Source organism: Colias philodice, chromosome 17, assembly GCF_061535455.1.
Source record: "Colias philodice isolate Cphi_HAF_F1 chromosome 17, ilColPhil1 Martin Lab GWU primary, whole genome shotgun sequence".
Classification (NCBI taxonomy): Eukaryota; Metazoa; Arthropoda; class Insecta; order Lepidoptera; family Pieridae; genus Colias; species Colias philodice.
In genome coordinates this window covers 7,448,413-7,465,042 of record NC_143102.1, presented here as the reverse complement: position 1 = coordinate 7,465,042, position 16,630 = coordinate 7,448,413, and the positions used below count along the sequence as shown (strand labels likewise).

At 34.2% G+C, this 16,630-nt stretch overlaps 2 protein-coding genes and 1 long non-coding RNA gene across 5 annotated transcripts in view; 2 read left to right on the top strand and 1 right to left on the bottom strand.

Annotated features, from left to right (window-relative positions):
* The window catches only part of LOC149481168 (neuropeptide CCHamide-2 receptor-like), a 70,635-nt gene extending 59,107 nt beyond the window's left edge, over positions 1-11,528 (top strand). Inside the window, exons 7-8 of the mRNA XM_089705621.1 lie at positions 8,578-8,760; positions 10,537-11,528. Coding sequence (XP_089561747.1) covers positions 8,578-8,760; positions 10,537-10,699 — 346 coding nt within the window. The 3' untranslated portion in view covers positions 10,700-11,528. The remainder of the gene's footprint in view (positions 1-8,577; positions 8,761-10,536) is intronic.
* The window catches only part of LOC149481158 (uncharacterized), a 273,145-nt gene continuing 257,778 nt past the window's right edge, over positions 1,264-16,630 (bottom strand). Inside the window, exons 2-3 of one of the 3 annotated variants that reach the window (XM_089705535.1) lie at positions 4,330-4,503; positions 1,264-4,253 (exon numbers count right to left, since the gene is read on the bottom strand). In XM_089705535.1, the coding sequence (XP_089561661.1) occupies positions 4,246-4,253; positions 4,330-4,503 (182 nt within the window). In that variant the 3' untranslated portion in view covers positions 1,264-4,245. Of the gene's footprint in view, positions 4,931-16,630 lie in introns of those variants that run through there. The other 2 variants (XM_089705534.1, XM_089705533.1) reach the window with 2 other exon arrangements.
* Positions 4,994-6,697, top strand: LOC149481169 (uncharacterized). Its single transcript, XR_016316897.1, has 2 exons — positions 4,994-5,842; positions 6,477-6,697. It is a non-coding gene; the product is annotated as an uncharacterized LOC149481169 (long non-coding RNA).

Here is a 16,630-nt window from a genome sequence, read left to right as displayed (position 1 = left end):
ATCCATGTGCGGAAATGGTAAAGCCCAAACAAAACAAATTTAACAGAAAGTTTTCCCCATATTAAAGGAGATCTCAGAGGTCGCACCACGGAAAGTTGAAATAATTTTCACGGTTAAACTCCTGCTATTATCCTTAACACTTTGTTCCTTAATATTTGACTGAGACTAAAATTATAATTAAATATATAACAACTAGCTAAAAACCCGCGGCTTCACCCGTATTTTCAAAGTAAAACCCGCATAGTTCCCGTTTCCGTGGGATTTCCGGGATAGAACCTATCCTATATGTTAATCTACATGTGTGCTAAATTTCATTGTAATCGGTCCAGTAGTAATTTCGTGAAAGTGTAACAAACATACATACATACATCCATCCTCACAAACTTTAACATTTATAATATTAGTAGGATAGGATTTATTTTGAAGCTCTACTATTTTGAAGCCCCAAATAAACCCATGAACATATTAACGATAAACGCAGTCCTATTTTAACGTTATGTTTATTCCTAATGCTTACGCAAATGACAATGACGCACTTGTATTTCAAGTAGTTCAGCTGAATTTAGTCCATGCTAATTACTTTAATATTATAAGTGATTATGCTTTCAAAATTAAATATGAACATTTTTGAAAATACCTAACGTTACTACTACTACCACTATGAGTAGAGTTTGTGATTGCATCATAGATTCTGTGATCTGTGGATTGCATAGTACACACTACACACATTTTAATCTTTTGTTTTATCGTATATTACTTTGATTTTAAACCGACTTCAAAAAAAGGAGGAGGTTCTCATTTCGTCGGTATAATTTTTTTACGTTTCTTTTTCTTTCTTTGGTACCTAATTAATGGCTTTGAAATATTTTTAATTGGCTTAAAGTTTAGCAAAGTTAGTACGGAAAAATTATTGCATTGTTATGTCAGTCCATTTAGTGCCATTTACTTGTGTGGAAGGGTGGTTAGATTGAACCAATATGCGGAATCCGATCGGGGTTTGGTTAAATGGGAGATAAAAGTAAATTGAATAGCGCCTGTTTGAACAACCTGCTGCTATTACTTAACGGGAATGTTCAATAAAACCCTTTAGTTTTAGTTCAATATCTATTGCAAAAATGACTATATATTTAACAATGTCAAAAACTAAAGAAATTCAAAATATATTTTAGGCGATTGTTGACGACGAAAGAAGAAGACAATAAACTTGTGCGTATATAGTTTAATATTTAAAATTACAAAGTGCGTTTGGTAGAATTAATTATGTTGAGGGAGTGTCCTGCTCAGCGGTTGCGTGGCGAGTCGATGTCGTAGAGGACAGTGGGGTCAATCCGCGGCCAATCGCACGGCGCCGCGACGTGACGACGCGATGACGCAGTCGCAACGCTCCGTTCTGCACGATTTTGTTGCGGCAACATGCTCCCGGCCTTGGAACGTGCTGGTTCCAACGAACTGTCGACCACGAAGCGAAGAATCAGCTATCTGGTGAAGGAAGCGGACAAATTTTAGTGAACGCCCGACGCACGATGCCGTCTGCAGTACGAATGTCGGCCACTCGTGCTACTCCATCCTTCCCCGGATATGTCGCGTGGATGCGCCCCAAGCTCCACTTCAACGGCGGCAATCGGTCGTCCTTAATGAGAACGAGCGTGTTCTCCTTGAGCTCCCCCTTGTGCTGGTGCCATCTGGTTCGCGTTTGCATCTCGGAGACATACTCTTTGGACCAACGATTCCAAAAGTGCTGGCGTATTTGTTCCACCCTCTGGAACCTCGGGAGACGAAGCTCAGGCACGTCGTATAGCAGCTCAGCCGTTACAGGTGCAGTCAGCGGACGACCAACCAGGAAATGTGCAGGGCTAAGTGGAAGGAAATCATTGGGATCTGTGGAAAGATGGGTCAAAGGACGGGAGTTCAGGACAGCTTCAACCTGGGTCAATACTGTGCTAAACTCCTCGAACGTTAGATGTGCGTTACCTACTACACGTTTGAGATGGTGCTTGCAGCTTTTTACTCCAGCTTCCCACAATCCCCCGAAATGACTAGCGTAAAAAGGTATCATTTTAAAATTAATATTTTGCGAAGTTGCATATGCTTTAATTTCATCAGAACAGGTAGCTAAAAATTTTTTGAACTCATTCATGAGACCGACAAAATTCTTCCCATTGTCAGAAAAGATAGTCACGGGTTTACCTCGCCGCGATATAAAACGTTTCAAAGCTAATAGATATGATTCCGACGATAGATCGCTAACAAGTTCCAAGTGAACCGCGCGTGTAACAAAACATATAAATAAGCATATGTACGATTTTTGCAACTTAGCACCTCTGCCTTTGCGATTCAACGTGAACACTGGGCCAGCGTAGTCGACACCACAACGTATAAACGGATAACCTGGGTCCAGACGCTCCTGCGGTAGATTCCCCATTATAGGCGCGACCGTAGTCGGTTGCAGTCGTGCGCAGCGCATGCACGAATGTACCACCTTCCTAGCGAGGTTTCTGCCGCCGACCGGCCACCACATCTCTCTGAGCGTAAACAGTAGAAGCTGTGGCCCGGCGTGGAGTAAACGTTCATGCTCGAACCGAAAAAGCAAAAGTGAAAAATGATGATTAGCTGCGATTAAAATAGGAAATTTTTTATTAAAACTAAAATTTGGCGAATTTTGAATACGCCCACCTACACGAATTAAATTATTATTTGCGTCAAAGAATACATTTAATTTAGAAATTTGATTGTAGCCTGATATATTCGTTATATTTTTATTATTTTTAAGCGCATAGTAAATATCGGGAAACGATTCCTGTTGACTCAACTTTGCTAACGTTAATTCAGCACGATTTAATTCCTCGACTGATAATAAACCTGTCCACTTATTAGTTTTATTTCGCGCGTTATTAATAAAACGTAATACATAAGCAGCTGCGCGTTTAAGTCTATTATATTGTGAAAATCGAGAAAAAATAATTAAATTATCGTTTAAATTATTACTTATGTGACAACAAATATTTGTAGATTTAATTTCCGGTAAATCTGAATTAATTAATTTGGAATGTTTTAAATCGGGCAATTCAAAATGTACATTATGTAAAAATAACGGACCCTCCCACCATAAAGATGAGGAGCTAAGCGCTTCTAGACTTTGCCCGCGTGAGACTAAATCGGCTGGATTATCCTTGCCTGCGACGTGACGCCATGGATGTTCCTTGGTCAGCTCGTGAATCTCTGCCGTCCTATTTTGAACATAAGGTTTTAATAAATTAATAGGCATACCTAACCAACCTAAAACGATAGTTGAATCTGTCCAAAATACAATTTTATTAAAGTTTGAACGTAGTGATCCAATAAGCTTATAATATAATCGTGCACCTAACAACGCACCACACAACTCTAATCTAGGTATAGTTGTAGGTTTAGTCGGCGCGATCTTACCCTTCGAACATATCAAGCGCACTGTGACATCAGCTGTTGCATTGATCGTACGAGCGTATGCGCAAGCTCCGTACGCGACCTGTGAAGCATCGGTAAATATATGTAGTTCGGTTCGCACTGGATCAATGCACATAACGTGACGCGGTATTCGTAAACTACTAAGAAAAGATAATCCATTTATAAACTTATCCCATATTTGCGAAATTTCGTTAGGAACCGATTCATCCCACGTCAATTTTGACAACCAACATCTTTGTAATAAATGCTTTGCGATAGTAATAAACGGACTTAATAATCCTAGCGGATCGTATATTTGTGAAGCGCACGATAAAATAATACGTTTTGTCACTACTTCACTCTTTTGTATAATTTGCGTGAAATAATAAATATAATCATCGAGACTATTCCATCCGATACCTAAAGTTTTATTGTTACAAGTTTTATTCAGTAAACATAGATCGTGTGTTTGCGATTCATTAACGCTAGGCGTAATTAAATTTAAATTATGACTAAAAATCCATTTTCGTAATTTAATACATGCTGAATCTAAAAGACTACTAGTTTCTTTACAAATATTTTCTAATTCGGATATAGAATTCGATGAAACTATGAGATCGTCAACGTAAAAACAATTATTAATAGTATCGGCTACATACGGAATATTCGAGTGTTTGGCTAATTCCTTTAAACATCTACAACTTAGATACGGTGCGGATGCCGTTCCGTACGTCACGGTGTTGAGTCGGTACACCCTCAGCGGCTCTGAGGGATCATCCCGCCACAAGATCAGCTGCAGGTCACGCTGATCTTCAGCAATATTCAATTGCCTGTAAAATTTTTCAATGTCAGCGCATGCAACATACCTATTCTCGCGAAAACGTAATAAAATAGAAATCAAGTCACCTTGAATAGCAGGTCCAATCATTTGTATGTCGTTTAATGATACGCCGGAACTAGACTTCATACTCGCATCAAAAACTACGCGTAATTTAGTTGTGGTGGCGTGCTCCCTAAACACACCATGATGCGGTAGGAAATAGTGCGGATTCCCATACGTATTGACGAGACTCATATGACCTAAATTAATATACTCCTGTATAAAATCAGAATACATCTTTTTATAATTAGTATTTTGCTGAAGACGTTTCTCTAACGCGTAAAAACGACGTTCAGCTTGTGCGCGTGTATTACCTAATAACTCAGGTGATTGTTTCAACGGAATTGAAACACAGAAACGACCATCGGAAAGTCGACGTGTTGTGCGAATAAAATGTTCCTCACAAGCAATATTATCTTCGCTCGATAATTGCTGTAATTTATTGCTAGGCGCGGATAATTCTTCTAATTCCCAGAAATTCCTAACTAACTTATCGAGTGAATCATCTTCCGTGGATAACGTCGAATAATTACAATTAATATGTGATAATTTTTTATTACTAGTATACGGAAAAGATTTAATTGCACCTGACACTATCCAACCTAATTTGGTGTTTTGAAGGAAAGGACCACCTTTCAGGCGCATTTTTCCTTCAGTTATTAATTCCCAAAATAAATCAGCGCCGATCAGTAAATCAATAGGTTGACTTTCGTAAAAATTGGGATCAGCTAACAATAAATTGTGAGGAATATTAAATTGATTGAAATTAAATGTAGTTGTAGGCAATTTTGATGTAATTTGGGGCAAAATCAAACATTGAAAACGGGCAGTGAAGCTCCCGTCGCGCGATTTAATTTCAATGTTACAAGATTGCGAACATTGCGTAATAGAATTACCTACACCGTGAATATGTTGAGTGGACTGTAATATTCGTATATTTAATTTATTTGCAAACGATTGCGTTATAAAGGATCGCTCGCTTCCGCTATCTAGAACTGCGCGTGCGCAATAATACTCACCCGATTCATTATATACTTCAACTATCGCCGTAGACAATATGACAATCTGTTGCGAAGAATTGTCATCCTTTGTATGCATAACGGTTTGTGCGTGATTAATACATTGAAGTTGCATGTGTGCGTTATCTACTGAAACCACTGAAACGGGATGCGTATTAGTAAGCGAGGGGTGCTCGTACGTAGTTAACGCCACTGTATTTTGTTTAATTGGTGATAATTTAATTGCATCACAAAGTAAACTATTGTGCTTTTGTTCACACTTTCTACACGGACCAAAAAGACAAGTACCAACTAAATGACCTGGGCGCATACAATTAATGCATAAGTTTTTATCATTTATGAAATTAACCCTATGTTGCGGAGATAAGTCGAGAAACTTCTGGCATGAATACAGCTGATGCCTTTCGTTACATAGCAAACATGACTTGTAATGGCTGCGCGACTTATTGGATTGCGATTTAGATTGTTTGTTATCCGAAACTATGTTGCAATGAATTTTGGATGATGAATTTTTATTTTGGTAAGTAGAAAATTTATTTGAGTTATTTGAAATACTAGGTTTATTGTGATTTACGGATAGTGTAGTTAATAAATCGGCTTTTTCTTTAATGAATTCTAATAAATCGTTTAGTTTAATAATTTTGTCCTTATGTAATTTATAAAATGTGTTTTTATATTGTTCCCACTCGCGTTCAGTGGTAGGATCTAACTTTGAAACTACGATATAAATAATCAAAGTGTCCCAGTATTCCGTGGGTTCTCCTAAGATTTTAAGAATACGTAAATTTTTTAAAACTGTATCAATTAAATTGTGTAATTGAATAGCCGATTCTCTTGAGACGTTTTGAAGTGAAAATATTGCCTTAATGTGACTTTGCACTATCAAACGCGTGTTATTAAAACGGTGTAATAAAAGCTCCCATGCAACCATATAATTTTCGGATGAAAATTCTACGTTTTCTATAACGATTTTGGCATCGCCTTTTAAACTCGCCTTTAAATAATGAAATTTTTGAACCGGTGGTATTGTTTTCGAATTGTGAATTAAGGATGAAAACGTGTCGCGAAATTCTACCCAGTGTTCATGTGAACCGTCAAAGCTAGGTACAGAAATAGTCGGTAATTTTACTGAATCGTTATTAAAATTGTTACAGGTCGTATGGTCGTGCGCTAAGGAACAGTCAATGGATTTATTAGATCTATCCTCGGAATTATCTGGGTTTACCATGCAGTCCAGCATCGCCAGGACAACATAATATTCCCTCTCAAACTCTACGCGTGATTCTATGAGTTTATCCGTTTCTGACTCCGGGACAAGATCTTCGATTTTACTTTGTACTTGGTTGAAATCGTTCATTAAACTTTGTGCACCTGGTATACGTAATTTTAGTTCTGCCCTTTGATGTGTATCAAGATCCACGTTTTCAAAAGACGAAACATATTTCTTAAAATTCGTTAGCCTACATTTGATTAATCCCCTTTTTTTCCTCAAATCCTTAAGCTCCTTTTGCTCAGAAAGAGACATAATGACTGAAGTAAAAAGCTACAAGTACTTACGTGCCACGTGAAGCAGATTCTTCGGCTGCGTAAAAGCACGTGAGGAGGCAAGCAACACCAAAAGCTCTGGAATATACAAAGCACAGTATCACTCAGATGAAGCTTTACAGGGTTGGATAAATTAGCTGGCCGTCTTACCAAACTGCACTGTAATTTTGCGACTTCTTCGCCGATTGCGTCTCCAAAATCCAGGATGTGATCCGGTGTCGAAGGTCCAGAAAATGTTGACGACGAAAGAAGAAGACAATAAACTTGTGCGTATATAGTTTAATATTTAAAATTACAAAGTGCGTTTGGTAGAATTAATTATGTTGAGGGAGTGTCCTGCTCAGCGGTTGCGTGGCGAGTCGATGTCGTAGAGGACAGTGGGGTCAATCCGCGGCCAATCGCACGGCGCCGCGACGTGACGACGCGATGACGCAGTCGCAACGCTCCGTTCTGCACGATTTTGTTGCGGCAACAGCGATATTTATGTATATTGTTAGATGTTTTAAAAATGTGTAAATATTTTTATTATTAAGTTAAAAGAAAGAAAAATAATTTCATACGATACCTTTGATGTTAATTTCACGTTTTATATTCTTTTACATGAATAATTCTCGATTGATTTGATAATATAACTGTAAGGGTATTTTTAAATAATGGCGTCGGAACAGATAAAATACACATCTTTTCATTACCCGGTGACATGAAAAGAAAAATATAAATCACAGTTCACGTAAAATATCCGAATAGAATCTAACGAGCCAGAAAAATTTAATCTTATTGTATAGACTTTACAATCTTCCAACGACGGAATCAATTCTTGGTATCGAAGTTATTCTGTTATTCTTACTGGAGTTAAATTCAATTTAGAGTCCAACACTTTTTCATTTTCCTCACTAAGAAGCCTCGTTCCAGGTAAGATGGGTTAAGTAGGATATTGACTTTTTATGAAAGGAATGTAATACTACATTAATAGCGGGACAATATACGTTATTATTTTAAAGAAACTTATCAATTATTCTTATAGGTCATGTTATTCTAAAAAATATCTAGGACATTACCACTACTGTGGTTAAACCCTATTACGAATATAGATAAAATTAGAACTAATAACGCATGTTATAAAAACGACAAGATAAGTTCGAACGCTAATAATTGACCTAAATATTTATCAATTTCCTCATTAACGATACAATTTTGGGAAAAAAAATAATATGTTTTACGTTGTCTGCAAAAATATTTAAATATAATACAGGTTTCAGTTATCTACATAATATACCCAGAGGGTACGTGTAAAAGCCTACAATTTCCACAGCTGCTGACACCCTTGAAAATTGTACGCTTTACCATATATTATACACATTTGAAATCCGCTCTGTAAGCATTCTCCATATTGCTGGTATTTCCTTTACTTACATAAACATTAATTTCCATGCATATAGTGTATACTGATATAATAATGTGTTAGTTATACAAAAATCTGACTAACAACCATTCAATTTGCCTTGGACCACCAGCCGAGTATGCCCAGCGATCTTAAAATACAATTTCAAACCTTCCTATTCATATATAAACATTTATAAATAGTCACTTTTAGAAACTATCCGATTTGCGCCTTCTAATTGTAACATTCTTCTAATTCTAAAATAATGAAGGTGAAAATCATCTTCATGATTTCGACAAACCGTTCCAAAAGTATAGATTTCCTTTCAGCTTCCTCAACTCCTGCGTGAATCCAGTTGCATTATACTGCGTTAGTGGCGTCTTCAGACAGCACTTCAACCGGTACCTCTGCTGCCAACGCACTGCGCTACATCCCACTTGTAGTTCCCGATTGTCGAGGACTGCGGTGTGTGAAACGTCCTTTAGAAGTACGCAGCGGTTGCGGTGTAATAGGTAAGATAGAGGGCAATGTTAAAGAGTAGTATGTAGTAATGTATACTGGGTATAGACTATAGAGTAGGAGAAATAGTAATGCAGTAGGAATGTAGCATCTATGAGAGATAGTAAAGGGTTACTAATGTTTCGTAGCTGCTAAATGTGGCTGCCCCACATTCTCTTGAAATATTTCGGACTAAAATCGCTTGGTACTAAAATTTTGCATGTAATTATGTAAGTATATGAAAATAGAGGGGTCATATTTTTTAATACGTAAACGATCGAGAAGAATTTATAGGTGGCAACAAAATCCACTAGTTTATTACAGTATATCCTATTTTCACTCTTGATTTTCTGTATTTTTGTGTCCTGCATTTAAGAATTAAAAAGAATGCTAGACCTCATAGTGAATAATTCGATCATAATTTAATGTAGGCACTGTTTGTAATAGATGCTAATACATACTTTGTAATAATTCAAAAGAAAAATAACAAACTTGAAGCATGCGAAACTTTTAAAAGTAAGTAAAGTATGTAAATGCATGCAAAATCATGTTCCCGCAATCCGTTGAGTTAACACGTCCGTAAAAATGAGGTAAAATCCTTGCTTATTCACAACTATTGTTGGCTTAGCACGAATATGACTAATTTATGCTGTCTTAATACCTGAGTGCGATCTTTAGAAGATTGTCTTATTAAATGCAAGGAAATGCAAGGTTTTAACACTTGTTGTTTATGGGTTGCTTCCATAGGTTGCTTCACTAGGCAGACTTTAATAAATAAAATAAAATCGTATATTTTAGTATTGAAATAAAAGAATTGTTTATTTTGCTAAAGAGTTTTGAAACGACTCTTTTCTGTTCTGTTAAATAGAATTACAATTTCCAATCAAAAGATTCTTTTAAATCAATATATAGGGAATTGTGACAAAATTCAAACACAAAATAAAATAATGTTTCAACAGCCGCCAAATAAAGTACGTATAATAAATCGTATGTCATCTTTACACAGCACAAATCCTCCTAGAGGTTAAAGATTTCGATATCAAATAAACTTCGGGAGATAAATATTAAAGTTTCCAGGATTAAAGCTGGAAGTTACGAAGTGGGCTCAATTCTGCCTTTGTGCTCTATCTAATAAATTATTACTATAATACGGGTTACTTACAAAGATGCAAGTTAAACAGTCGTCTTAGTATTTTCTAGTGTTTGATTTTACGCGAATATTATAACATTTAGAAATTTTAGATTGGTCAGTGGTCACAGGGAGACTCGCTGCAAAGTGTGCGAAATGTCTGGAAAATAAAATAATGAATAAATCGCGTTTAAAATAAATCCCTTAGGCCTTAATCCTTTAATTTATAGTCGTAATCTTGATAATAATGCTGTCGACGATCGAGTAATTATTATTACAAATAAATTTAATGTACCTATTGAATCTGAATAGTCAATACCTTGCTTTATGCATAGTTTCATCACCTAGAGCAATAGTAATTTCAATATTATTTATAATACAGCAATATATAGATAAAGATGTAAATAATAAATGTGATTAAAAATTTCTTTTTTGTGTTTTGAAATGCATAATGTTTATTTTTAATGTGCTCTCTTCACAATAGGCAGCGTTGGGCGAACAAAGGCAATCACGATAGTGTAGTCTGTAAAGGGCCTAAATGTATATGATCGGCAAATATCGACGATCATTTGTTGGGCCAACCCTGCCCATTGAGTAGAAAGCCCATAAAGGTGAAATCTATCTGGGAAGAATGTTTCCGTAAAATACGATTTTATTACAGGAATCCCACGGAGAGCGTCGTAATATCAAACTACGACTACGGAAGCAAAAAGAAAAACAATGTTATAATATCTAGGAACAGTGGAGATGGTGTCACCATCATGACCGTCAGAGATTCCAACGTTTTCCTCACTGATGTCGATGAGAAATGTATTACAAGATAAAAGTTTATAGAAAAGACATAGATATTATTAGAAGTTATTATAGTATTTTAAATTTTTATTACTTACTAGCTTTACGCCCGCGGCTTCGCCCGCACAGTCAAAGGAAAACCCGCATAGTTCCCGTTCCCGTGGGATTTCCGGGATAAAACCTATCCTTTGTCCCGGGGTAAAAAGTAGCCTATGTCCTTTCTCGGGTATCAAAATATCTCTATACCAAATTTCATGCAAATTGGTTCAGTAGTTAAGGCGTGATTGAGTAACAGACAGACAGACAGAGTTACTTTCGCATTTATAATATTAGTATAGATTTCCCCACGGTTGCTTACAAAAAATGGCTCATAGCCACAATTGTATATATATTTTATTTTTGTTTTCATTTTTATATTTCATAACTGTGTATACAATGAAGAATAAATAAATAATTTAAATATATAGATTAAGAACGAACCAAAGATGTAAATAGTCTATTGTGATTATCGTCTAGTCGGATGTGATGATTAATATGCATATTGTAATGCTAATTATTATGTAAATTATGTGATTGTTCTGACTTTGTTAACGATTTGATGTATATGCTATGTGGGTAAAATTTTATTTACCGTCTTTATTTGTAAGAAAATTATTGTATATCCAAAAATTATATAGAGATGAGATAAGAACTATTGTGAATAGGTTTAAACTGGGAAAATTGTATGTAAGTATGTGGCTTGTAAAATAAATAAATCTTAAGAGAATTATTCTTAATAGAATTATTTGCTGTTTTAATGTTAAGAAATTTATATTTTACGCTGAGATAATAATATATTATGCAATGAGTAAGTAATGAGTTCTTTACGATTATATTTCATATCATATATTTTTTATAAGTATTTATTTATTATCTATAATGTATTATGTTTTATTAAATTGTTATTGTCTTGTTTGAAATACGAAGTAAATTTTAATAAAATCAACGTAAATATTAATATAGGTTACCTATAATTAATAAATGTTGATAAGCTTTGTAAAATTAATTATATAAGAGTAATATTATTATTATTTAATAAGTTAAGAATAATTTGTAAATATACATTAAAACAGTGTATATAGCTGCATTTTATGTAAAAAAAACACCGCAATCTGAATGTTTTATCTCATTATATTTGTATTGCATGTGTCAGTCCATAAATTTGAAAATAAATAAATGTGAACATTATAAAGTATTTTATTTACTTCATGTAACACAAGGAAGTATTGTATGATCTCTGTTTGGATACACGGAATTAAATAAATTATTAGTCATTAATATTATATTTACCTAATGCAATGATAGAAATATTTAATTAAACCATGGATTTTCCCAATAATAATGCTTTATTAGCCATTATTTTTAGAACTAAATAAATTTGCTATGACCATGGTTAATGACCTATACAATAATACAAAGTTGTTTTTTTAATATATAGGTAGCTCAAACTCAGACATTTATTTACACAATAAGACTTCTTCGAGAAGCACTTTTGAATCGTCATAGCATATTTTTTAACAATTACCACCGATTCGGAAAGTAGTATCTATGGAGAAGAACCGGCAAGAAACTCCATAGTTGCTCTTTTAAGCATGGCATATTTATAATTCTCAATATCAGGCCTTAAACACAAGAAAATGCTCTACATCGTAAAAAGTAGATAGCATAATAATTAATCTATAATAATAACAAATAATAATTATCTGGTACTTCAGTCGGGGCTTTTCATACAAAAACACACAATGATGAGATACAATGGAGAGCTTTATCGCAATTTATTTATTGATACTGTAGTCGTAAATTATCTCATCTTATTTCACTTAATCTCACTCGATAATTCAAAATATGTCATATTAATCTTCATAATTTCTGATTTAAATTACGTCTTTTTGATGTTTTTATAATAAGTTTGTGTTTGGGGTTATTCGTATGTGGGTAAATCCTAAAACTACTAATTACCGATTTATTTAGCCAATTTTGAATAGGATGACGTCATTGGTGACTTGATATACAGGAAACACTCATATTATGACATTTTTACTCTAAGTAGGATACAATACCAATACGTATGTTAGTCATCAATTCATATACAGAAATGATAAATTCTTTCCTTATTGTTACCAGTAAGCGTACATTGAATTTTACCTTGTGATTCTTTAAATTGTAATGTTTGACTTTATACGACTCTAAAGAAAATAAATAAATATTACACTGTTATTAAGTTTCACCTAGATTAATATGGACCAAGCTTTTAGATCACATAATGATTATATCTTTATAATTGCATTCTTAAAAAATTTCAAACTGAAAATCAATAATTATAATATGATGGTTTGAAACCTAAGGTAGATCTGAGATTTCCTGAATTTTAACCAGACTACGGATTTCCACGAAACATTATTAAATAAGCCTGAAAATGAACAAACGGGCGAGATTCGAACATAAAAATCGTTATAATAAAATCGAAAAATACGATGCCGATTTTCCGTATAATTTCCGCGTATATTGAATCATACTGTGGTATACGACATTCATGCAAAGAAGCAGTTATGTATATTGTGCAGAAAATCTGGCAAGAAAAGCACATTATCGGAAAAATAGTATTACATATTTTGTTACAGGAAGAAAGAGCGCATTCTTTGCGATTTATGATAACACTCATTTTATATTCTCCTCGTAAACTATCACGCATGTCATTACCGAGTCATGTTGTTCTACTATTTTTATAAGAATATTGAGATACTGGAATTTAATAAGAAAAAACTGTATTGAACTAGCTTGGACGCCACTTCACTCGCATTTTCCCGGATATGAACGAGCTTTTGTGCTAAAAAGTACATATTAATATTATGTTGTCAGTTTACAGTCAGTTTAACTGTTGTCTTAAATGGATGGTCTTGCTATTATCTTCCCTTTTTTTCTCTAAGTATATCACAAATACTTCAAAACTCTAACGGTGCATATAGACCAAACGAATATAGAGCAAGAGCATTCTTTCATAATCGTATTTTGGTTAAAATGAAAACTCGTTTTCAGTGGTTTTCAGTATTAGAATATTGCATAGAATCTTTTCGAACGCACTGAAAATAACGAGAGAATTCTCTAGGCCTGCTTACACTTAAATAATTTGACATATTATGGGGGTTATATAATGAGCATCGCTCGATGATCTAATTGCACCGTAATGTGAAACACAAGAAAAGAAATGACATACGCCATTTTAAAATATGTAAGGTGGGTCTACAAACTTTAATATAATAGCTAACTTCTGCATTTATGAACATGAAGAACGCCACTTATTCCATGCCATCCCCAAATCCTTGCAGAGTCAACTTAACGACGGTAATTATTTAAAATTCAAGAACTCCATACATCTATACATATAATAAATCTGTAGAAGGGTCAATTCTGTACATTGAAAATATTGAAAAAATAAATAGCAGGGGGTGTTACTGGATCGATACCAAACCTAAATATGTGATTAAAAAAATTTTTGTCTGTCTGTCTGTCTGTCTGTATGTGAAGACATCACGTGAAAACTAACGGTTCGATTTCGATGAAACTTGGTATAATTATACCTTATTATCCTGGGCGTAAAATAGGATACTTTTTATCCTGAAAAAATACGAAGAAAAAAAATAATCTTAATTTTTCAGTTTTATCCATAGACGTTGTTCTGTAGAACAGCGAACACACGTTGGGTATTATTATAGGCCTAGCCGTATTTGAGCCAATAGATATTTATAAGATGTTATTGTCAGAGTTACTCAAAATGGAGAAATAAACCATCCACGCGAAGACCGACATCCGCGCGGACGGAGTCGCGGGCTAGTTGTATTATAAGAGAACACTTTGTTTTTATGAACATTATGTCAATAAAATAAATCAAACAAGTATTAATATTATCAAAGTTTCATATATTATATAAGTACTGCTGTTACATTTAAGTAAAAAAAGAAGACAAGGTTTTGAAGAATCTGTCCGATCAGATTATCTATTCGATTAATAAATTAATAAATTAATTACTTATAAAGCCAAACTACAAACCACCTCATTACATAATTATATTATCTTAAGTTGAATACAAGACGAACTAAGATGCTGTCTCCTTGATCAACTATTACAGGTAAGGAAAAAAAATCAAAGAGCACTTACTGGCCTCGAATTGTACCTATAATTCTGTGCCTCCAGTGAATAAGGGAGTAAGACGAGTTATTCCCTTTGGTTTTTATTGGATCCATTGGATTCAGCTCGTCAAAATACACAACATATCAAAAGGTCATATCTCTAGCTGCGTCCTAACCCATTTTTTCGAATGACCCAAACGGTATAAGTAGGGTGTGATTAACGGTATAAGTTTAGGCAATTTGTATTTAGGCAATCGCAAAGGAACTATTCGTCTCGAGTCAAAAGTACCCACGAACACAAAGACGTATGTGTAGTTATACTTTTTGAATAAAGACTTAATTCATTTTGTTCCATCAGTCCTAACACTATTTTAGTATAAACGCATTTGTGTCATTTTTCTAACATGAGCATAAAGGAACAACTCTTTTAGTGTCATTGGTTCAAGTGACGACATGAGACAGTTTGGCATTAATGCCGTGTTGCTATTGGTCTATTAATTGAATACTGCACGGAAACAACACACACTATTCCTTATTATTTTTAAATCGTTTTTTCAATAAATCTGCAACAACAAATCTTTATATTTTTTAAAAAAGGTATTTATCAGTTAACTTGGGATACTAATATATTTCTATGGAAATTAACTATTTTTTGCAATAGATATTAAAAATACAGTTAACACATTAAGTTCATTTAATAATATTATACTCTTTGTTTATATAAATACAGAACGATAATTGAATCATCTAAAAAAAACCAACAAAAATGTTAAACTTATATTTTCTTCTTATAATTGGGTAAGTTTTTAAAAAATAACTCGTTTTTAATCTTTTTTTTTTTAATTATCTAACTACAATAATCAAGACAATAATACTATAGTCTTTAATAGTCGCATAAAAAAAAGTATTTATAACCAGTCTTGACAATTATGAATATCGTTTTCTCCGCATATAGCGTTTTAGCCACTGTGCTTTGGTAATTTGCCCTTTTTATAGGAAAAAAATCCGCAATATCGATACTTCTTTGGTCCTGCATTTTCGTAAACATTTTATGGATACTCTGGTACCACATATTTTGAAAAAATTGGGCTTTTGTCACGTAGAGTCTCTTCAAAGTGCGTGCCACAAGTCGTATTTGCATCCAAGGCACCTTCAAATCTGTGCTTAATTTTTTCATAAAATCTTTGCGGCTCATTGTATTTTCTTTATTTATCTACATTATTTTAACATCATATGATATAGAAATTGTTAAAATTCTATATCATGCCGTAAAATATCGCCACTGACCACCTATAACTTTTCCTGTATTAACTGAACATACAGGAATATGGTTTTCGGGCTTCTCTTATCTCTTTATAGTGCTTGTATCCTCAATGTATACCACCATGACATTGTGGCGTTGCCACTTTTATTATCTATATTTTATTATCTGTGGCGTTCCGAAACGGAACGCACTTGATCGAATTTTAAATTGATTCGACGATTAATTTTCACTAGGACAATAGTTAATACGCAAAACGCAATACGCAGTTGATACGTATTTAATACCAATACTCAATGATTGTCTCCTGCTAACCTGTACAGACTAGACTCATTGTGGTGACTGGTGAAACATTGTATAGCATTAATAACATAGTACTGTATTATTGAAAGATCGATTAAAGGTTTATTTTACAATCTACGACTTTCATTATACATGGGTAACAAAACCCCATAACATATTCGGTTTTACTCCGGACAACATCTTCAGCCACCCAATCCCCTTGCTTGAAGTCCAAATCCAGCGGAGGACAATAA